At 40.0% G+C, this 24558-nt stretch overlaps 1 protein-coding gene across 4 annotated transcripts in view; it reads left to right on the top strand.

Moving 5' to 3' along the window:
- wnt7bb (wingless-type MMTV integration site family, member 7Bb) overlaps positions 1 to 11987 on the top strand; it is a 77848-nt gene extending 65861 nt beyond the window's left edge. For all 4 annotated transcript variants that reach the window (XM_087311565.1, XM_087311564.1, XM_087311566.1 and 1 more), the window contains exon 4: positions 10696 to 11987. In XM_087311565.1, coding sequence (XP_087167691.1) covers positions 10696 to 11172 — 477 coding nt within the window. In that variant the 3' untranslated portion in view covers positions 11173 to 11987. The remainder of the gene's footprint in view (positions 1 to 10695) is intronic.
- Positions 11988 to 24558: the final 12571 nt, after the last annotated feature.

Genomic DNA, 24558 nt, shown 5'->3' with positions numbered 1-24558 from the left:
ACTACAGCTCCAGAGATGTAGTTGCGAGTGCTCAAGTTTGCGACGCAGTTTGCGAATGTTCGTTGGAATAAGGGATTTAGGAAACGCCAAATCAACAAACTATGTTTGTAACGACGCAACTTGCGACCTTAGTTGGCTAAAGATGGTTTTCAGAAATGCACTTCTGGTCGGTTGAATTGTGCATTGAGCCCTCTGGTAGATTTACGCAAGAGGATGCCCGAGAGAAATTTGAGATCATTAAAAAGCATACACAGCGGCCTCAAATTTGCAAAAACAAAAACTCTCGAGAAGACGTAGCTCCAGTTACATATTTTGCTGTCCCAAGATATGTAGACCTGGGTATATATCCGCAATGAGTCTGGGTTGCATACATTTGTTCTTTGTTTTTTAAAAACTGGTCAACAGTGATTTGAAGAGAAACACCTTCATCAGTTTTTATTTATTAGTTTTAGCAAGCATTTTATTTTAAGCATTAACCAAATAAGGGTCATAGTTGTCTTGTAGGAACTTTTTTGTTTTTTCACTGCACAGTTGGACATATTTTCCTATCAAAACTGCTAATCTACTGTTTTAAATCTGCTTTAATTGTTATAAGTTTGAAAGCTTCAGTCCTACTTTAAGCTAAATTCTTAAAAGTTTGTATCCTATTCATTCTTGTTGAATTGTTAAACGCTTTAAGATCACTTAGCTCCATGCAGACAACTGGTGTGGTTCCTCTTAACATGCTCAATACAGTTCACTTAAGAACAGGTGGCAATAATTCATTTTTCATATTGAAAACAATGTGCAATGTTGACTTAAAGAAACAAATAAAAATCTTCAAGTTCTTTCATTTGCTATTTCCCTTGAGCGTTTTAATGGGACAGATCCCAACATTTATTGCGGTTGTCTTGCAGAAATACTCATTTTTGTCCGACGGGAACATTGTGTTTTGCGCGGTTGGGAACATCTTTCAGACAATGCTGCTTAATCTGTTTTAGATGTTGGGGATTTCAATCGTTGAAGCTTGGAAGCGGAACAAACAAATCTGAATTATTTTCAAACAGTTATTTCCCATTAATTTATGCTGAAAAGAAATGCATTCAGAGCGGTTTCTGCAGTTGAGTCTGTGCTGGCATTTGGTGGAGTTCATCTTTGCAGTTTTCCAATACCGTCTGGCTAAGAGTAGGTGGTCTAAATGTGTTTCCTATGTAAAACGTTGGTCAACATTGATATAAAGAAGCAGATAAAATGTTAATGTTATGTATGCGTGTATTCATTTGACAACTATTACCACTAGCTGGCTTGCAAAAACATTAACTTTGTTGAACTGCATGGTTGTGGGTAGGCATGGGCCTGTAAAAGATTCTTCCGGTATGATAACCTTAGATTTAAATATCACAGTTTCACGGTATTGAGATTACTGCTCTAAAATATCTTCTTTTTAAATGTCTGGGTAAAAAAACAAAACCTTTTTCTCTTTTGTACTCAATATATTTTAACTTGAGAAACATTTTAAATTTTTTGGAGCAGTAAATATGTCAGGCTAAATAATTCAAATGAATTATTGACTTCTGCTGTCTTCATTACTTTCAAAAACACTGATTTTCTTTACAGTTTAAAACAGCATCTTTGGATATCTATTCTGCTGGTGATACTGTTGTCCTAAAAAATATAAATAAAAAATCTTACTCATACCTTAGGAACGGTATAGCAGAACATTTTGATGGTTTTAAAACCTTGAACACGGTTAACGTCCCATGCCTAGTTGTAGAACACGGTGGCTTGCTGGTTTGAGTCCTGATGTCCTGACATTTTATCCTACCCCTCAGATTATACTGCCAACACTGCATTTAAATGGTTCTGAGGTTTGGGTTAGGGATAAAGGTAGGTTAGGGGGATATTTGTTACGAGAACCAGTGATCGTTCTCCGGACATCGCTGGTTTCCACTATACCAGGACTACACTTCCGCATATCCCAGGACTACATTTTCATACATGCACTTCTTCCAGTCACGCACCCCTGTTCATTCATCTACCCTGATTATAATCACCAGCTGCACCTTGTCAGAGACTGATATCAAGCCACTCATGAACCCATCCAGTTTGCCGAGTCTTGTTTACCCTAGTGTGACATTACAACGCGTTTCCTTGTCTTGTTTCTCCGTGTTAGACCTTAGCCTTGTATTCCCTGTTCTCCCGTTTAGCCGACTGCCTTGTGACCTGTTATACCGACTACGATTCTGGACTGCCTATATATTCCCGTTTGCACCTGTATGACCACTGCTTGCCTGACGCTGAATAAACCTGCATATTGGATCTTACCTCAAGTTGTATCTGTCACTCCCCCCAGTCGTTACAATATTACAGCTTCATATCACATTAATCCACATTAAAATTAACACTGGTAGCCGAATCTGATGGGTAGCATGTTGCGTCATCGAAATGTGCTACCTGCTTTTTGAATAAGAGGTAGGACAATCTGACAAGGTAGGACAAATTGACAGAACACCAGCTGGGCCAGTTGGCATTTCTCTGTGGAGTTTGCATGTTATCCCCGTGTTGGCGTGGGTTTCCTCCGGGTGCTCCGGTTTCCCCACAGTCCAAACAGATGCGCTATAGGTGAATTGAATAAACTAAATTTGGCGTAGCGACGCAGTGGGTAGAACGTTCGCCTCACAGCAAGAAGGTCGCTGGTTCGATCCTCGGCTCAGTTGGCGTTTCTGTGTGGAGTTTGCATGTTCTCCCTGCGTTTGCGTGGGTTTCCTCCGGTTTCCCCTATAGTCTAAAGACATGCGGTACAGGTGAATTGAGAAGGCTAAATTGTCCGTAGTGTATGAGTGTGTGTATGTGTGGATGTTTCCCAGAGATTGGTTGCGGCTGGAAGGGCATCCGCTGCGTAAAAACTTGCCGGATAAGTTGGCGGTTCATTCCGCTGTGGCGACCCCAGATTAATAAAGGGACTAAGCCGAAAAGAAAATGAATGAATGAAATTTGGCATACTGTATGTTTGTCAATGTGAAAGTGTATGGGTGTTTCCCAGTACTGGGTTGCAGCTGGAAGGGCATCTGCTGTGAAAAATATGATGGAAGAGTTGTTTAAGCAGAGCGAGCAGAGTTGCTGAGCCGAAGGAAAATGAATGAATGAATTTACTATATGGTAGGAGATAAAATGTGTGTTAGGTTTAGTTACATGTAATTATGCTTCATTTATTGTGATGACTATAGCAAGTGCATAAATCATGTTATACGACATCATCTTAAATGTTACACAAATATATTTTGAGTATTTCAGAAATTGTTTTGACAAATGTATTTAAGGTTTGTCTTTACAATTCTCCAGCATAGTTTCCTAAAGTATAGTTCATTTTGTTGTATCTGAAATAAGTGTTCAGGTGGCACACCACGGATCCATCCGCACCCGATCCAGTCAGCCGTTTTCAGCAACTTGTTTCGCTTCAGCCAATTACTGCGTGTTTTCTCAGTTCGCGCCTTGATCCCGGTTCAAGCTTGGTTTGGCTGCTCGCCGCTCTGGCCATGTTTGTTTGTTTGATAGCTGTTAGTCATCCAAGAACACAAAACAACATGCACTGCAACAGCAGAACCGCATGCGCTCTGGTGACAAATGGATCTAATTAATAACACAGGGCTTTATGGTGTGAGCGAGCCTGAGCCGAGCCGGGATTGAGCCCCAAGTCGGCGGTTGCCAGTTGGAGCCCGTCCAATCCCATCGCGGGCCGCTGCATGGAATCATCAAGTCTAAAGCCTGTAACAGGATATTATTGCGAGTCTTTCTGCAGCACTGAAAACACAACCCTCGCTCCATTGAGTCAGGCTTTTTTTTCTGCCCTTTTATAGAGGACCCACAATGGCAATCGTGGAGCCATAGCATCATAGGGTGAGGGACGTACCATACGACTCTGGATGGGGGGAAGATGGAAGTTGCCTCTCTGGAATTTCAATTGCTATCATACGTGTATGTGGTTGGAGGGAATCGGGGCCAAAACTGGTCCACATTAGCGCTGTGGATGTAAGCGTATCCAGGCAAATGTAAACAGCGCTGCAGGCCTTCGGACGGCTTGTGAAGTAACACATCGTTCATTTTGAGACTCCATCGCCTGCGGGCACACGCTGGCTCGATGGATGTTGAATCAAGCTTAGTCAGACGCGTATTTCTCAGCACTGATGTATTGGAGACACGTGGAACTGATTTCTGTTTTAGATGATCAGCGTCTTTACAAGGGGGCAATTTGTTAATTGGTTAAGTAACGCCTGAATATTAAGTTTACGTTTTGTGGAATAGAAATGCAGCTTTGGCAGGATTAATAAAACATTCCATTCATTACTAAAAGTTCCTAGTGAGCTGAAAGTCATCTTGCAGTAATGTGTATAAATATAGAGTCGGTTCGTTTTTAGCAAAATTCAATCAGCGGCCAATTAGGAACCATTTTTTTTATTTAAAATGGAAAACTGGCAGACTTCATATGAGTCATGGGGAACGGCGAGGACGTACAAAACTTCACTGTAGACTTTTGGCAATGTCTTGCCAGAACAATCCTCCTGACCTCTTTTGTTATTGCGCGGAGCCTGTTGAAATCGAGATCTCCCAATTGACTTTAACTGTCAATAACCTCGCGTGGGTCAGGATGGTTTTGTGGGATTGATCAATTAGTTTACATGTGTTTTCCAGGGAAATGATAATTGCTTTTGGTGAGGAGTCGTGCCAGACGGAGAGAGAAGGGTCTGGAAAAAGTCTTTCAGCGCTTTGGTAGAGAAACATCCCTTCGCTGTACATGCAGATACATCTGCAAAGCAGGTTTCTTCATGGTTGCAGTAGATCTGCAATGCATTAAATCGCTCAATAATCCACTTCTAACGTGGAGTATGCTGGTGTTTGGTTATAGGAGATTTATATTTATTTTTGCTGCTCATAGATGTGGTGTGCAGGAAGGTAGAGGGAATTATAGAGTAGAGGACGGCTGTAGGTTTGATGGGTAACTGGCAGAGGAGCTGGTACGGATCAGCAGCGATCCGTCTGAAGGCTCCGACGGTATTAATGTAGCACATTAGCTGTGCCAGCATATGGTTTTTCCATGTACATCGCTTGTCTTCCAAACAGCCCAGTGCAAACCATAAAAAGGCTGATTTCCGAAAGCTGTTAGCATGTACTGTTTTGGTCTCCAGAGTATTCAGACGAGCATGCGTTCAAACCTTCTCTGATGTTTGGAGGATTTGCCATATATCGCATCCCTCAATGCAATGTGGTCAACTTGACCTTACTTTTGTGTCATGAGTAAGCTAATTATGGTGGCTTGAAAAGCCAACATACTGTTATCTCACTTAAACTTATTATTATTCTGCTTCTTCTTCTTTCTTCTGAGACTAATTTTAAAGTCTATCTCCTCCTAACCCTTTCAAGCTTCATACCTCAAACTTTCGTCAAACCTTCAAACTGGTCTGACTCGGGTTGCTATATCTTTTCCGACTGATCCGACTTTCGGTTTTCCGAAAAACGACCCGGAAAATTCCCAAAATTCCCATTGACTTAACATTGGGTCAAACTTTGTGACCTCATAACTCTGCATCAGACTGTCCTACAGACTTCTAACTGGGCTCATTTAACTCAGTCTAGCCAGCAGCCAATAACTGATGACCTTTAAACTTACTAGCCACTCCCTGGCAACCACTTTTGGCACCCTAGCAACTGTCCCATAGACTTCCATTGTAAAAGACTGCCATTGACTTAACATTGAGTCAACCTTTGTGAGCTCATAAATCTGCATCAGACTGTCCTACAGACTAGAGTCAGGCCCCATTCAACTCAGTCTAGTCAGCAGCCAATCACTGATGACCTTTAGACTTACTAGCCACTCCCTAGCAACCACTTATGGCACCCTAGCAACTGTCCCGTAGACTTCCATTCAAAAGACTCTCATTGACTTAACATGGGATCAAACTTTGTGAGCTCATAACTCTGCATCAGACTGTCATAGAGACTAATGGCTGAGCTCATTTAACTCAGTCTAGCCAGCAGCCAATCACTGATGGCCTTTTAACTTTCTAGCCACACCCCTAACTACCACATACTGCACCCTAGCAACTGTCCTATAGAATGTAATTAGCTGTGCTATCAAATGCTTATAATTCTAACATGCTAATGACATGCCAATCATGCTAGCAACATGCTACTCATATGCTAATCATGCTAATGACATGCTAACTCATACTGGAAACATGCTAATGACATGCTAATTTGTACTAGAATCATGCTAGTAACATGCTAATTCAAACTAGACTCATGTTAATAACTGGCCTACATGCATATCTTTGCATAGCAGTGTCCTATTGACTTGGGGGATGGCTCATCTGACTCAGACAACCAATGAGCATCTCAATATGATAATGAAGCTCACAAGCCACGCCCCCAAATTGATTCCATAGACTTCCATTAAAATAGGCCAAGATGCATATCTTTGCATAGCAGTGTCATAGAGACATGGGGGTTGGTTCATTCGACTAAGACAACCAACCACATTCAAGTTCACTCTGTAACCTCGCCCATAGCAACAAAACAGAGTACCCTAGCAACCATTCATTAACAGCTATATCTCAGCATCAGAACATCGTAGAGACTTGGAGATTGGCTCGTTTGACTCATGCTAGCAAACGGAACTTCCTATATGCTACACATGCTAGCAGTGACTAGCTACATGCTAATATTGACTAGCCCAGTACTGTAACTTGCTAGAAATGCTTACTAAGTATAAATGTTTTATCAATCATGTATGTGAGGCTTGCCTAGTAACCAACCAGGGTACCCTAGCAACTGCCAAGCAACCACCCAAATTACCCTAGCAACCGCCTAGCAACCACCTAGCAACGGCCTAGTAATGCCTTAGTAAGGGCCTAGCGACCACTCAGGACACCCTAGCAACCGCCTAGCAACGCCTTAGCAATCACTCAGAATACCTTAGCAACCACCTAGCAACACCTTAGCAACCACCTAGCAACCACTTGGGACACCTTAGCAACCGCCTAGCAACACCTTAGCAACCACCTAGCAACCACTCAGAACACCCTAGTAACTGCCTAGCAACGCCTTAGCAACCACCTAGCAACCACTCAGGACACCCTAGCAACCACCTAGCAACACCTTAGCAACCACCTAGCAACCACTCAAGACACCCTAGCAACCACCTAGCAACGCCTTAGTAACCACTCAGAACACCCTAGCAACCATCTAGCAACCACTTAGGACACCTTAGCAACCACCTAGCAACACCTTAGCAACCACCTAGCAACCACTCAGAACACCCTAGCAACCGCCTAGCAACACCTTAGCAACTACCTAGCAACCACTTAGGACAACCTAGCAACCGCCTAGCAACACCTTAGCAACCACCTAGCAACCACTTAGGACACCCTAGCAACCGCCTAGCAACACCTTAGCAACCACCTAGCAACACCTTAGCAACCACCTAGCAACCACTCAGGACACCTTAGCAACCACCTAGCAACACCTTAGCAACCACCTAGCAACCACTCAGAACACCCTAGCAACCGCCTAGCAACACCTTAGCAACCACCTAGCAACCACTCAGGACACCCTAGCAACCACCTAGCAACACCTTAGCAACCACCTAGCAACCACTCAGGACAACCTAGCAACCACCTAGCAACGCCTTAGCAACCACTCAGAATACCCTAGCAACCACCTAGCAACCACTTAAGACACCTTAGCAACCACCTAGCAACACCTTAGCAACCACTCAACACCCTAGCAACCGCCTAGCAACACCTTAGCAACCACCTAGCAACCACTCAGAATACCCTAGCGACCACCTTGCAACACCTTAGTAACCACTTAGCAACTAGTCAGAACACCTTAGCAACTGCCTAGCACCACCTTAGCAACCACCTAGCAACCACTCAAAACACCCTAGCAACCGTCTAGCAACACCCTAGCAACCACCTAGCAACTAGTCAGACCACCTTAGCAACTGCCTTGCACCACCTTAGCAACCACCTAGCAACCACTTAAAACACCCTAGCAACCGCCTAGTAAAATGCTAATTCATGCTAGAATCATGCTAACAACATGCTAATTCATGCTAGAATCATGCTAGTAACATGCTAATTTATGCTAGATTTATGCTAACAACATGCTAATTCATGCTAGAATCATGCTAGTAACATGCTAATTCATGCTAGAATCATGCTAACAACATGCTAATTCATGTAAGAATCATGCTACTAACATGCTAATTCATGCTAGAATTATCCTAGTAGCATGCTAATTCATGCTAGAATCATGCTAGTAACATGCTAATTCAACCACTTCAAACTTTCAGATTCGGCTTTTCAAGCCACCATAAAGTTTGTCCTCAAACTTTAATATCTAGTTATAACTTAATCTGTGATTTTCACCCTCTCATTTTCACTCATCACACACAGAGTATATCAAGTCCAAAATTACTCATACCCCTGGCAAAATCTGACTTAAAGATTTTGTTCAAATGTAAATAAAAGCTGAGAAATATTGGCTGTTTCTCAATACCAAGTGCGCAAAGTTTGGATTTGCGTCCTTGGAAGTTCAGACTTGCCAAGTTCAGACTTGGAAGAACGAACTCCCAAGGATGCTGTCACGTTTTAGCGTGATAAAAACAGGAAATAAACGGGTGTAGAATCCAAGTGCAGTTTATTTGATGTATTGTGCAGTGACAGTGACAAAAATCCTAAAATCCAGAGTACAAAATAACAAAATAGCAAACAAACAAACAAAACAAGAAACTAAGACAGATTAAACTTGAACTAGACTACAACAAGATGCAAGAGCAAGAATAAGGAACAACATACCAAAGATGACAACGACCAACTTACAAACAGAGGTGGAATGGTTGAATATATAGTCCAGGTAATCAACGGGGAAACAGAGACAGCTGAGGTTGTAAATCAGTGTAGATGACAGAAAGAAGTGCACGAAAGAATGTAGGCTGCATCCGAATCGCATATTTCCATACTATATAGTACGCCAAAATCAGTATGCGAGCCGAGTAGTATGTCCGAATTCATAGAATTCGAAAATCAGTATGCGAGAAGTACCCGGATGACTTACTACTTCTGCCGAGATTCCGGAGTGCGCATCCCATGCATGCTGCGCTATCCCATGATGCCCCGCGAGAGAATTCATGAATGGAAGTAAAGCGACGCAACTGACGCAGGTAGGTCACGTGACCATGACAAAATGGCGGATGTAGTACGTCCGAATTCCATTCATACTTTTCACATTCATACTGTATAGAGCGTACTTTTCTAACGCAGAGTAGTACGTTTAAATTCAAATGCAGTACCTACTGAGTAGTAGGCGGTTTCGGACGCAGCCGCAGTCTTTTTGGGCGCTGTAGTTCCACTCAGTGTCCATTGAACTACAGCGCCCTCAGGTGGTCACTGACAGTCGTGACAGATGCAAGTCGAATACTTCTTCAAATGGAACGGCAGGTTATAACGTCACTTACCTTACCATGGATTCATCGGTTTCACTGTACATTAATATGATCTAATTATATAAAGCACAGCCTTATATTCATTCATTCATTTTCTTGTCGGCTTAGTCCCTTTATTAATCCGGCCACAGCGGAATGAACCGCCAACTTATCCAGCAAGTTTTTACACAGCGGATGCCCTTCCAGCCGCAACCCATCTCTGGGAAACATCCACACACACACTCATACACTACAGACAATTTAGCCTACCCAATCACCTGTACCGCATGTCTTTGGACTGTGGGGGAAACCGGAGCACCCAGAGGAAACCCATGCGAACGCAGGGAGAACATGCAAACTCCACACAGAAATGCCAACTGAGCCGAGGTTCGAACCAGCGACCTTCTTGCTGTGAGGCGACAGCACTACCTACATCTTCATGTCTTGACTAGTGCGGTTGAATGACATTTGTCCTGGGAGCAATGTACAAATATGGCGGCGCTACTGACGCATGCTCAGGGTCCCTATGCGATATCTAGTGTATATATCTATGAATCATGACAAACTGTGTATTATTTAAAAGCCTAAAATGTCTAGTTTCCATGAATGGTGATTGATTGATTTGACAGGAGTCATAAAGCATTACTTTGCTACAGCAATCCACATGTAAACATTTTGTTTATATGTTTTTTAGAGGCTTAATTCAAATCAAATACCACCAATCTTCCCATACCACTATTTTACAAATATTCTCAACAGTAGGCAGCATGGCGGCTCGGCGGTTAGTACTATTGCCTCACACCTAAAAGGTTGCTGGCAATATTGGCCATATATATGTGTCTGTGTGTTACGTGAGTGTGTATGGGTGTTTCATAGTACTGGGTTGCGGCTGAAAGAGCATCCGCTGCTTAAAACATATACTGGAATAGTTGGCGGTTCATTCTGCAGTGGCGACCCCTGAAATAGAGACTAAGCTGAAGGAAAATGAATGAACGAGCGATTCTCAAAAGTATAAAATACAGTTCATACTCCTCAAAGCAAAGGGGGTGCCCTTGTTTGGTCCTCAATGGGAACTGAACGTCTTCTAGTGGTCATGCATGGTACTGCGGCCAAACTAAATCTTAATAAAAAGTACATTTTTTGCAAAGTGCACTAAAGGAGATAAAAATAATGTAAAAATTTTGAGTTTCTTCGCCATTAATAACTGATACACTGTTGTGATTTTTTCCCTGCAGGTTTTGGAAGAGCGAATGAAGCTGGAATGTAAATGTCACGGCGTTTCGGGCTCCTGCACCACCAAAACATGTTGGACCACATTACCGAAGTTCCGCGAAATCGGCTACGTCTTAAAGGACAAGTACAACAAAGCGGTTCAAGTAGAGGTGGTTCGTGCCTCGCGTCTGCGCCAGCCGACCTTCCTCAAGGTGAAGAGGACGCGTCACCAAAAGCCCTTAGAAACAGACTTGGTGTACATCGAGCGTTCGCCCAATTACTGCGAGGAGGACGCCAAAACGGGCAGCGTGGGGACGCAGGGGAGACTCTGCAACCGGACATCGCCACATACAGACGGCTGCGACCTCATGTGCTGCGGCCGAGGATACAACACACATCAATACACAAAAGTGTGGCAATGCAACTGTAAATTCCAGTGGTGCTGTTTTGTGAAATGCAACACCTGCAGCGAGAGGACGGAGGTGTTTACCTGCAAATGAACAATGCACGGGAAGCCAGTTTTTTTTTTTTTTTTTTGCACAGCAGAATGTATATTTGCTTTAACCCAGAGTTAAAATACTAAACTCTTATCAGTAGGTACAAACCCAGAGGTTCGTGCACTGACTCGCGCTAAAGGACTGCAGGACACCGGTGCATGCTGGGATTTGTTGTGTGCTGGTTTCTCCATAGGAAGGGATAACGCCGCACAAAGGAACTTGTTGAGTTGTGTTTAAGGAGCTCAGTGCAAATCGAGGATGTATAAAAACTGGAACCTGGTAGAGTATGTTTAGTTATCCAGTCACACTGGATCTGTCTGTTTGAACACTGAAAATAAATTATTATTATATATTATATGTTATAGTCTCCTAAGGAACCGAAGTGCTAACGGGTAGAAATGTGTTATTTTGTACTAAGTGGAAACAAAGACTTTTGTAGAAGCACGTGACTGAAGATGTCTTATAGAGGGAATCGAAAAGCCCCGTCAGAAACGTTTAATGCCTAATGATGTGTTGATTTCCGAAACCACTGTCATATTTGATTTGATTTCATCGGCTGATGCATGTTAACATGGGTTCATCTTTGCTGTAATCTAGCCGTAGTTCTCAGTAAGGTATGCGGTAGACATTTGGGCCACTTTTGTTTTTTGTTTCGTTTCAGCGTAGTTAAACAAGTGTCAATGATTCAAAGATCCTTCCTCAGTTGATGAAATGTGGAACGAGTATATTTCTGGATATGTTACAGAGTGCTGCACTGATATTTTTTCTATTCAGATACGATGCAATTAAAAGTAAAATAAATATCAAGTTGAATTACATTTGGCATGTTATTGCTGGAAAGAAATATATTCTGGGTTCTGAAAGGCTGTTCAGCATTAAAACTATGTTAATATTTACAAATATGAAAATTTTTAAATGTATTACATAGTAAGATAAAACTAAACAAATTTGTTAACTGACAAATATAATATTACAAATATTCAAAACATATTAGAACGTTACAGTTTATAGTTGTATTTAACACGTAATATGTGTTTCCCAGTGATGGGTTGCAGCTGGAAGGGCATCCGCTGAGTAAAACATCTGCTGGATAAGCTGGCAGTTCATTTTGCTGTGGCGACCCCTGATTAATAAAGGGACTAAGGTGAAAAGAAAATAAACGAATGAATGCAATCTGTAACAATAAACATAACCCACTGCAAATTTTTGAAATACAATATATATATATATATATATATATATATATATATATGCGTTTTGATGAAATATTGCATAGTATTACTGCATAATAATTACATAATATATAGTTTTATTGTTTAATTGGCTAAATATATCTGTAAATATGAGTAATAATATTGTATTATTTTATATTATGATTTATTTTCAAATAAAAATTCATTTATTATAAAACAAATACAAAATATGTTATTTAAAATTTCTTAAATTATTTATTATCAGTTATTATATTAATATCGGTATTTTTCATATTACCAAATATAAAAAATATTTATATAATATTAACATTTTATTGGCAGTAAATATGTTTGTTTTTGTCTTCTATTTTAAAGGCTGACAAACCTTTTGTTTTCTGTCATAATGCACAATTACATAAACATTTGTATTTTATTTGTGCGTTTAACACAAGCGGCGACCTCCCGCTCTCCCTCGTGAAGCCAATATGAAAGTAACTGAAACTGCACTTCATCGACTGGCTTTTGGGGGCTCCAGGAACTCCAGATGTTCACTGACTGCAATGCTAAAATGGCCAATTTTACAGCTGATCAAAACATGTTTACAGCCTGGTACAAAAGCATATAGCTAATATTACCCTTTATGACAATTGTGAGGGGGGTGAATTTATATCAAGTCTGCATAATTAAAGGCGTGGCCACTTAAGTGACAGCTAGGTCTCGCTGGTTGCCGTCACTTCCATTCCGGCTGATTAGCTGCTGAACTCGGCATATTTATTGTATTTTTGTTTTGTTTAATGTGGCTTTACACAGTCGACTGCCTTTTGGATTTATCTCCTACAATTATCAGATGATATGGGATGCTGTGTGCACTTAATTGTGCTCATAAACCATTTAAGTTGCCTCCATTTCCCAGGTGAGTGAAATCATATACTTTTATACCATCTCTATAAATGTATTTGTTTAATTTAAGATCATTTATAATTATCTTTAAACCTGTAATGCACTCCAGAATCTTGTTTAGTTACCCTTGGCCAGTGCGAAGAAGCATGAACAAAATGCAGATGGTTGATCTTGCCTACTTGTAGCTTAATTTGCGCTCTTCAGAAACCTATTGGTGACGTCACAGATACTAAGTCCATATCTTTTACAGTCTATGATTTAGTTAATTTCCCCCGCAGGCAGGATGCATATAAATGAATGGTTTTAAATGCAAAAATCCAGATTTAATCTTACATTTTACACAAATTTTGGTGTTTTTGAGCTTAGTTGACATCAGTACAAATCATTTCAGCATCTCAGATGCCTGAAAAACCATTAAACGCGCATCGCCTCATGACATAATGAACGTTAAACTCAAAAAGAATCGACTCGTGGGCGTTTCCCCATTTAAATGACAAGACGAATGGCTTTTTCTGCTTGTTTTCTGGCGGTATCATGGACGTCTTTCCACTTCCATGTGTTGGATAGTCGCTGTGTTTTCTCCTGTTTGAGGAAACTGCGCAGTTCCAGTCCCTCTTAATCTTAATAGGGCATGAGGAGGAAACATACATCATTAGATCTCACAGTTAAATCAAGCCCTTTACATTCTGGAGGAAAACACATGTTTATAATATCTTGTGGTCGTTCGCCTGATTGTGGCATGTGTGGAGTTATCTTTGGAATTAAAGAGAGAGAAAATAAAAACAGAGGCTTTAGGTTGATTTGGTCGACAACTGCGGTAGATATTGTACTCTTTTTATTAGAACATTCGAGGAATGGCTTTTTAAAAAGGTTTATCCACTGATTCCCTAGCAAAAAAACAATTGTAGCTCTAAAATGAACTTGCAAAGCAGCTAAAATATTATCAAAATAACCTTATACAGCAAAGAAAATACTTGAATTTAAAAGGTATGTATATATATATTTATATAAATATATATATACATACATAAATACCTTTAAAATTCTAATTATATACATACATATATATATATATATATATATATATATATATACATACATATATATATATATATATATATATATATATATATATATATATATATTTATATTTATATATACTCAATGCATAACTAATATTCAACCCAGACTCATTGTGGAAAGTAGCCCCATGGACGTTTCTGCGGACCGCAGGATACGTCCTGGGACATACGTATTCGAGCGGTTTTTATTTTCGCGAATCCGCGAGAGGCCGCTGTTCGCGCCCGCGCTGTTCTCGCGCGAAAAGCTGCCGTATCGGCCGACCCGGCCACCCTCCTTTTCCTCCTCCTCCTTCCCTAAACCCAAGTTACGATTTGCAAAAGCCGTCCAGAAAAAAAAAAAAGCAAAAGCCCTCGTCTTCGATTTCACCCACGTTTTCGGATCCCGCTGCGCTCTCACCCTTATTTTTCGAATTGTTTTTCATCTTACCTGATTTCCGGAACCGCTGTTCCCCGGACTCGATCCCGGTCGTCGTCCCCGCGGCCGGCTCCTCCTCCTCAGGGGCCTCCACTCCGCCGACGCAACGCTGTGAGCTAAGTGGACAAACTGGTTGGATCGGGAAAGCCCTCCACTCGGAGGCGAGCCGTCGGCCGGCGAGTGCGAAGAGGAGGAGCGGAGCGGCGCCACGCCGCCCTGCAGCGTTCGCTTGAAAAAAACTAAACGCGGCCTTACGTACCTCCGGCCACGTAAATCCAGAAACATCCGAGGGGCTACGTTTCCAGAATGAGCTTGGGTTAATATTGCTTAAGGGGGCAAATAATATTGACCTAAAATGTTTTTTAAAAAATTAAAAACTTCTTTTATTCTAGCCGAAATAAAACAATTAAGACTTTCTCCGGAAGAAAAAATATTATAGGAAATACTGTGAAAAATTTCTGAATCTGTTCAACATCATTTGGGAAATATTTTAAATAAATCACTGGAGGGCGAATAATTTAGACTTCAACTGTATGTTTAATTTTCCAATCATGCACACAATGTGACGCAGTATTTTGTACTTCTCTGGTGTTTTTTTCTGGGTGTCTGTGAAGGGAAAGCCGCGGGCTCGTCATGCCCTGGGTGAAAGGCATTACAGACGGGCAGCAAAGCAGAAGTAAGATGTGTTTTGTTAGTCGTCTGAAGCCCTGGGGCCCGGAACCATCTAAGCTCCATCACTATACCCCGGATTGCCCAAAATAAATCCACCTGTTTCTGGCAAACATTTTGTCATTAAAAAATATGAGAGAGGAAAAACAGAGTGCGCGGTGTGTGTGCTCCCCTCTAAAGCACCTTTTGTTCGGGTGTCAAGACCGTTTGTTCAGTGCGAGCTGAAAAAATACCAGCGGCCTTTATTCACACAGAAACGGCCCATCAGGAAACCCACACAGCTTTCTGAGATCACTGCTCGTTCTGCTGGCCAGAACCGAGACTGCTGTCTAATTTGATTGGATGTCTGGAGTTTACAGCTTATGATCGTGTCTCAGCTGTGTTAGAAATGATCATCTGAAGGGAGAATTCAAAATAGGCATAACTCAAGTAATATTGCATGGACTACTTCCCGTACAGGCCTCCCTTTCCTTTCCAAACACCAAACAATTTCAAAATAGCCTCATTCTGAAAACGTATCCCTATATACATTTCTGGAGAACATGAATTATGTAGCCAGAGCTGCGTATGGCTGCATTTCATCTCATAATATGCTACGGGGCGGTATGATGCCGTTCCTTTTCTCGCTGAACAGCTTAACGCTTACCTGCATGTGGACGGCTTTTCAGCTGTTACCAGTTTGTCCAGTAGATCGACTCGTATGTCAGCGGTAGGGCAGGGCAATTTTTCAGATTTTTTCGAGTAATTCAAATTTACGTTTTAAGACGATTTAATTTTGAATCAAATCGAGAAATCGCGATTTTTTAAAAATATATATATTTAATACATTATAATGGCACCAATGCGCTTTGGTTTACTCTATGAAGCAGGAAGCACACCAGAAGCGATTTACGAAGCAGTTCATATTTCAGCCCCGCCACAGAGCGCCATCTGATTAGTTTCATGTTAAATATCATGCGAATGTGCGCGTTTGATGTGTGATAGTTTAAACTGTCATGTGCGCGCCGTGTCGCAGCGCTTCTGGTGTGCGACCTGCTTGACTGCCTGTTAAAGCGTGAAGTCATGTAGGATTTTACTTGTTGCATTAGTCTGAGTCACGTCTGTGTGGATTGTCATATTCCCTTATCATGTCGATAAACTCAATCTCAACATGTATGAAGGAAGGAAAAGCCTCCCGTGTGAAAAACCGCGCCGATCTTTTGGTTTGAACACGAGCAGAGGTGAGGGACTGTAGCAGTGAAAATGAAAGTACCCGCCCCCATGACGTCATTTAGCGGACCTTGTTGAAAACCAGACAGATCAGGCAGCATAATACAAAGAGTGGTGCAAAGCGCATCAAATGATCGGTATTTAAAAGGGGGAAAAAGAAAAATAGATTCAATATATTAATTATTATTAGACACACATCTGGTGCTTGTATTTGCTCCTGCTATACGTCCACAACTTCACACATTGGGTTAAATTAGGCTTTACAGTTTCCATGTTCAGTCCTTTACTTCCACTGTATCTTTTTAAGAAAAGGCAGCAGCATTACAACCTGACATTCAATCAGAAGACGACGTCAAAGCCAAGCTGACAGCCAATCTTTCCCAGGCTCAGCAAAACGTGCAAAAAATACCTCTGTATTCCAACAACTGCAATATTTACACAAATGTTTTTTATTCAAATCTTCAGCAACGATATTTAAAGAGCCCATATTATACATGAAATAGGGTCATATCTTGGTTGTAAGGGTCTCCAACAACAGTCTAATATGCATGCAAGGTCAAAAAACACTTTCATGGTCTTATAATCTGCATTTATTTTTACCTAATTATCCCAGCGACTCCTGTATGAATCGTCCAGTGATTCATTTGTTCCCAAACCCCTCCTTAGCGCGAAGCTAATCTGCGCTGATTGGACCAATGACAGCCTGTTGTGATTGGTCGACTGCCTTCAGTCAGAGAATGAAATGCCAAACAGCTAATCAGCAATATAAAAGTAATCACAGTTCACACACGCTCGATAGTGTAGGCGTGGATTTTAGCTGCCAGTGGGTCAATGTAAATACAGACTATGGACTTGAAAATTCAGACACTAACTATTTTATTGAGCAAAAACTCCAAAAACAGTTGAGGAGATCTCCTAGCTTCTCACTCTGCTCTTTTCACAGACACACACACATATATTGCACACACACACACACACACACACACACACACGCGCACTTAGCCCTGCTCCGGACGACAACGCCCGCGCGCGCACACACACACACACAATTACACACACCTCCGGACGACAGCGCACGCACACACAGACACACACACTACTCCTCGTCCACGGAGCTCCGTTAACAAAGCAGCACGCGTCGCGTTTTTAACGTGACTTTGCACGCGATAAGAGAATATAGCCAGTTAACCTGATACAGTACACTCGGTTACAAGTTACAAATCACAACTAAATGCATTTGCAAGCTAGAGTCAACGAGGCAACTTTAATCGCACGTACTTACACTTGAGAAATGGAGGAAGAAAAACCCATCCTGACGTCCATCAGTAAGTTACTTTTTACTGATCCTTCCTTTAACAAACGCTGATGAAGTATTATTTGTAGCATGTAGTTTCCAGAAGTTTCCAGTAGTTTCCAACTGCTTGGCTATAATGCTGAGGTTTCATCTTTGGGTAGAGACTCAATATATCCAACTGCAGTGTGACTTCAATCGACCGGCATGTTTGTGTGCGTGTGTTTGTGGGTGTGTGTGTGTGTGTGTGTGTGTCTGGGTTTCTGCGTCAGAGGGCGGGGCCTCAGGTTTGAAATCTCCCGGGTTTGCGCGTGCACGTGAATAACTTGGTTTCGTTCGTACGTCATGGCGAAACACCTAATAAATCGGTATCAAGGCGACTCGTTTGAAGCACTATGAGTCGACTCTTTTATAGATGAATCAACAGTTTTAAACACTGTATTCTTACAGATTTAAGCCTTAGCTGGATACTTCACTTCACTTAGAGCTGTGTTACAAACTACATGGAGGGGAATTTTCAAAAACCCATAATATGGGCTCTTTAACTTGGAATTTGTTTTACATTTATTTACACCTAGACCGATTTTTGACACTGACTTTTGTGTGTGTGTACCTACAGGCCGGCGGGAGGTTGAGGGAGAAGTTAAAAGCGCTCATTTTCAGTTATTTGGACACAAGAATTTAGCAGACACTAGTGGAGGTTTGGCAGGAGCAGCCGTGTCTGTTTGACGTTTCATACAGAAAGTTAAAAAAGAAAGTTGAGCAGAAATTGCTAATTCCCTTCAAACCCAGGTGAGCAAATAGGCACATTTTCTCCCCCATTAAAGGCTTCTTTCTCGTTATGTAGTTAATAACAAAAGAAATACGACGTGTTTTTGGCTGTGAGACGTAGTTTAGATGAAGTTGTCGGCGATTCTTCCAATGGTAAAGTCATGCAATGTGAAAGTCCCTGTCGCCGATCCATCTTGCAGTGTAAACAAAGCAGCGACAGAACGCTAGCCCAGATAGTCAAGCAGTGTGAACACATCTGTGACACGACGACTTTGAAAATCCTGCAGTCTGAACTCGGCATAACATGAGTAGAGAAACGTTTTACTTTATGCTATAAATTGAATGCGCTTGTTTAACAGCACAGCTCAGAAATCTGAAGTCTTCCACCAAAAGTATAACATCAATAGATAAATTCACATGTTTAAGTCAAAGTGATGTTGTTATGATTTATGTTTTCTTTCTGTCTTTTTTTCACCCTCCTCTCCGTTTGCTCAACCCTTCTTATTGGTTTATTATTCTGTCCATCATCATTATGACGCTCTCCTGTTCCACCAATCCCAGAACGAGCCGCAAGGATTTAAAGCCCTGTCAGACCAGTGTGTGGTGTGCGCTCTGCCTCGGCGTACCCTTTGTGCTCCACGCAATTTGTTTGTGCATATGCTTCGTCTATTTTGTGATTGATCTCAGTTACTGTGGTAATTCGAGTTTGCTTGTTGAATTTCGTTGGCTTTAAGTAACATAATATGATGGTTGTTGTGTGATTCCAAACCAAGCGGCAACCTCCCGCTCTCTCTCAGGAAGCCAATACGGAAGTAACTAAAACTGCAATTCATCCGAATTTCCGCTAGTCCTGGCCGCTCCTGGCTCCAAAACAGAGCAAATTTCAATTGAGCGCACTGTTGGAATGGCCAACTTTACAGCAGAAAAAAAGGTGTTTACAGCCTGTACAAAAAACGATGTTGGTTAATACAGCTAATATTACCCTTCATGGCAACTGTGAGGGGGTGAATTTATTTATAACTCATCCGTTTCCTTTATATTAAGTTTGCATAATTAAGGGAGTGGCCACTTGAGTGACAGCTAGGTCTCGTTGGTCGCCGTCACGTCACCTCAGCTGAATCCGGCAGGTTAGCCACTGAACTCGGCATATTTATCGTATTTCTGTGTTGTTTTATGTGGCTTTACACAGTCAACTGCCTTTTGGACTTGTTTCCTACAATTATTAGATGGCATGACATGCTGAGTGCACTTAATTGTGCTCACAAACCATTCACGTGGCCTCCGTTTCCCATGTGAGTAAAGCTATATACTTATATACCATCTCTATACATGTTTTTGTTTTATTAAAGATCATTTATCGTTTATATTTATATTTAGAGCTGTAATGCACTCCAGAATCTGTCAGATTGATTAGCTGTAGGCTCTAGATCAGTCATCTGAAGTGTTGTCATACAGTGTTATGCTGGATTTCATCAATAGTCTTACATTAACTAACACAGACTATAGCCCCTTTCACACAGTGATATCGGTAAATATCTGGAAAATTTCCGGAACGACTTTACCGGTATATATAAAAAAGCGCTGTTCACACAGGCGAGGACGTTACGGAAATTTTCCGGAAAAGAGCATTCGCACATCCATTCCAAAATACCGGTAAGTTCTGACATCATTCACCACAAATGAGCTTTAAACGGCTGCACTTGTGTTTGTAAACATTTGACTAAATTACAAACTCTGTGGATGATCAATATTGTGAACAACTTTCGCAGGATCACTTTTGCATGTCGAGATGTTCATAATATGTGCGTGTGCAGGCGCTCACAGGCTGTTTCACAGGCACACGCAAAGCTTGAAGGTAAACAAACAACGGCTTATCATAAGCATCTCATCGATGATTATTTACACAGTTGGCATTAAGAAGAACATATAAACGTTATCTGACTAACTTCTAGCAGCTAAATGTGTCTGGAAAAATATTCAAAGGCTTTTATTCTCATAAACCGCGCGGACGTAAATGCGTCTGACTGTTGTGATTGGCTAAAGCAGACGTCTCACGTCAGCACGTTCTAGACGTGCACGCGCTTATTACAGCAATCTTCCTTCTGCATTCACACAGCGCAGCATTCCGGCAAATTGCCGGTAATGTTACATCTTCTCTTTCCGGAAAATAGCCAGAACGAATTTACCGGTATTTTCAAAAAGGACCTGTTCACACATACAAAGGTCTGTATGTGTGAAAGGGGCTAATATCTGAAGTGTTTGGAAGTCATTTGCGTTTTCCTCCTGTTGAAAAACATCATAAGAACAATGTTTAGTGGCTCAATGTATTACAGCAGTGTTTTTAAAAGTCTAAACACTTTATTGATATAGTGTACAACCAAGCACAAGTGGTCAGAACACAAACGAGTCGCAGGTGATGAAGTATTAAGCGTTCTCCCAAAGTAAAGTGTGTCTGAACCAGGTCCAAGCTAAATGCCAGCAGGTGTCTGTAGCTCCGCCCACTCTCCGTCTCTTTGCCCTTGTTTGGTATCCCGCCGTGGGTGTGATGACGCGCGAACAAAATGGCGACGGTTGGCCACGCCTACTTGTGGCTTCTTTTGCGCTCTTTAGAAACCTATGGGTGACGTCACGGATACTACATCCATATATTTTACAGTCTATGTTCTAAACTAAGCTTTGACGGACTTATCCGTTTTGTTTTGTTTTAGTTTAGATTGATGTTTTGTTAGATTAGTTTGAGTGTTTTGCCACCCGTGTGTTTTTTTGAGTTTTGTAGTTTAATTAGTTTAGTTCAGTTGTCGTATACCCTGAAGATCTCGGTTTTTATTTGTGTTTCTTTTTGACGCCTAGTTTAGACATTCGATTTAAGGATTGTTTTGTTTTGTTAATTTCTTTGATTTGGCTTACACTTGTTGTTTTTGTTTAAAGATAATAATTATAAATGTTTATTTCTCCCCCCCCCCCCCCCCCATTTATTATTGTTACATGTTTCAAATATTGAGTAAAAGCTTAAATAAGAGTAACTGATCCTTGCCTCATTCTGGATCTGTCGCACACATTACACCTATCTCACTTAAATGCTACAGCATCCCACTTTAACATCATAAACACGTAACAGATGTAATCTAACGCAGATCTGGTTCAGCCTGAAATGTCCTGCGGTGTGATTTGCTGAATAACTGCTGTCATATTTGTCATTCATGAGTTCACATTCCAAGATTTGCCCTTTTAGATGTGATTTGTCATTAACGCTGAACAAAAAGTGCATTTAAAGCATTCTGCGGTTCATTCAAGGTGACGTCAGTGTAAAGCTCAGTGATTTAGATGCAGACGGAGGGATTCGGACTGCTTGGACTTCAGACTTTTCTTTTGGATGATTAGTTGTGATTGCTTTAGTAATCTTGTTTTTATTCTGTGATGGAAATAATCTTGCGTTTATAGCAGCATTTGTTGTTAGTTAGCAGGTTGTGAAACTCATGAAGCATCGGACAGGCGTGTGAATGTACGCTGGTGTTTAACCTCACCCGTGTTTCCCAAAGCAGGAGGCGCTGAGCATTGTGGGGGATTTTCAACCGAGACCAACCGGGTTGAGACACAAATCTCTGACTAGCAATCCGTTAGCGCGGGGATGAGCTTACGGATAGATAGCGTGCAGCTGTGAGTGGGAGAGACGTGACAGTCGTAAAGAATAAATTATCTTTCACCAAAAACCAAGCGAAGGAATGGAAGGAGGGTGGAGGGCGAAGACAAAAGAGTAGCGGGATGTTTCGGGCTGAGATCTTCCAGACAGAAAACATGGCCATCAGTTAGGAAACATCAGTAATGATAGCGTGTTTGTTAAAGTCTAACTGCGGTGAACTACTGTTAGCCAAGCTCCTGAATCTGAGCTTCATTTCTGGCAGATTCTAACATGACTTTAGTGTGAAAACACAATGTTTTATGAGTGTTGGTCTTGTTTTTGTACCGGGGAGTGAAAGATAGCAGACCACCCCATCTTCAGACGTAAGGAATATCAGTCCGGCAACACGTCAGACGACATATTAAGACGGTAAAAAAAAAATAAAAAGAAAAACAGGCATTTTTACAGAATTTTTATACACTTTTTCTGTGTACAGTGTAGAAATTTTAGATTAAATAAAAATGTTTAAATCTATCTTACAGGTCTTGTATAGATATAGATATTTTTATGTACTATATAAATTATATATATTTGTGTGTGTAAATATATATATATATATATATATATATATATTTATATATATTATATACCTTTTATAAATATTTATTTTTAAATATTTCTAAAATCTTTTTTATTACTTTAATAAAATATATTATTTTATTATTAACATTATTTATTTATATATATATATATATATATATATATATATATATATATATATATTTATATTATATATATATATATATATATATATATATATATATATATATATATATATATATATATATATATATATATATATATATATATATATATAATTAACAAATTTGGAATCAGTATATGTAATCAGTATTTGCATATTACAATTGTTTATGTATATGCTAACATATGAATTCATGACCAGTCATTATAATAATAATAATTATTTATTTATAAATTATAAATTTGTACAAAATATGAAATTTTTCTAAAATCAAAGAATTTTAAAAAGTCAAATATATATATATATATATATATATATATATATATATATATATATATATATATATATATATATATATGTATATGTGTGTGTGTGTGTGTGTGTGTCTGTGTGTGTCACCATATACAGTATATGCTTAAAATAAAATTCATAACCAGCCATTATTAATAAAATTAGTATTATAATTATTACATTTGTACATGTATTTAAAATATTGTTTATATACAGCATATGCTAATATTATTAATAACATTATTTTATACACAGTTTATGTGATCATGACTGAGTGTCGCTGTGATGGAGTGTTAGATTTCCAAACATCAGTGGTTTTATTTTTAGTTTCGTCATGATGATTAATGATGGTCCAGCTCTCCTTCACTCAGATATTGGCATGAAACGTCGGGAAAAGCGCAGTTGATATTAGCCTCACTGTTCGTGTCACACAACATTACGAGTGAATTGGAAACATTAAGTCAAAGTAGTTACGAAACAATGAAAATTTGAGCTGCTGAGCTGTTTAAAACCTTTCAGCACTTACTAATGGATATTCAATATTCCTGCGTATCTATCCAAATCATCTCCAATGAACCGCTGAATGCTTTAAATGCACTTCTTGTTCAGTGTTAATGACAAATTACATTTAAAAGGGCAAATCTTCCATGTAATGTGAACTCAAACCTGCAGGAATGATAAATATGACAGAAGTTATTCAGCAAGTCACACTTTCAGGCTGAACCAGACCTGTGTGCTTTCTGTATGATCATTTAGACAGAAGTGATGTACATATAAATCATATAATGGACAACATTTGTCCAATACAATGAATAATTCATAGAAGTATGTATCTTCCTAAACGTGCATTTAGAAACACTCGATTCGATTATACTGCAAAAAACAAGGTTAAACAAATATCATTATATTATAAAATGAAAATAGTTTAAACTAAATAGTTAAACTTGTATTATTTAATAATTATATATATATATAATTATTATCATATTGTTATACTGTTGTTGCTATTACTCAAAATTGTTTCTTTACATTTAAATGACGGTAATATAAGTAATAATAACTAAATTTTAATTTTGAACTACAATGGTCCTGTGGTCCACTACAGTGGACATGCTGTAAAATTAAAAATAAAAACAAAATGTAAAAACTCTAAATTGTAGAATTTCTTTGACCCAAATGATGTAGG

The sequence above is a fragment of the Danio rerio genome, chromosome 25, assembly GCF_052040795.2.
Source record: "Danio rerio strain M-AB ecotype USA chromosome 25, GRCz13ab, whole genome shotgun sequence".
Lineage (NCBI taxonomy): Eukaryota > Metazoa > Chordata > Actinopteri > Cypriniformes > Danionidae > Danio > Danio rerio.
This window is presented reverse-complemented; position numbering and strand designations above follow the sequence as displayed.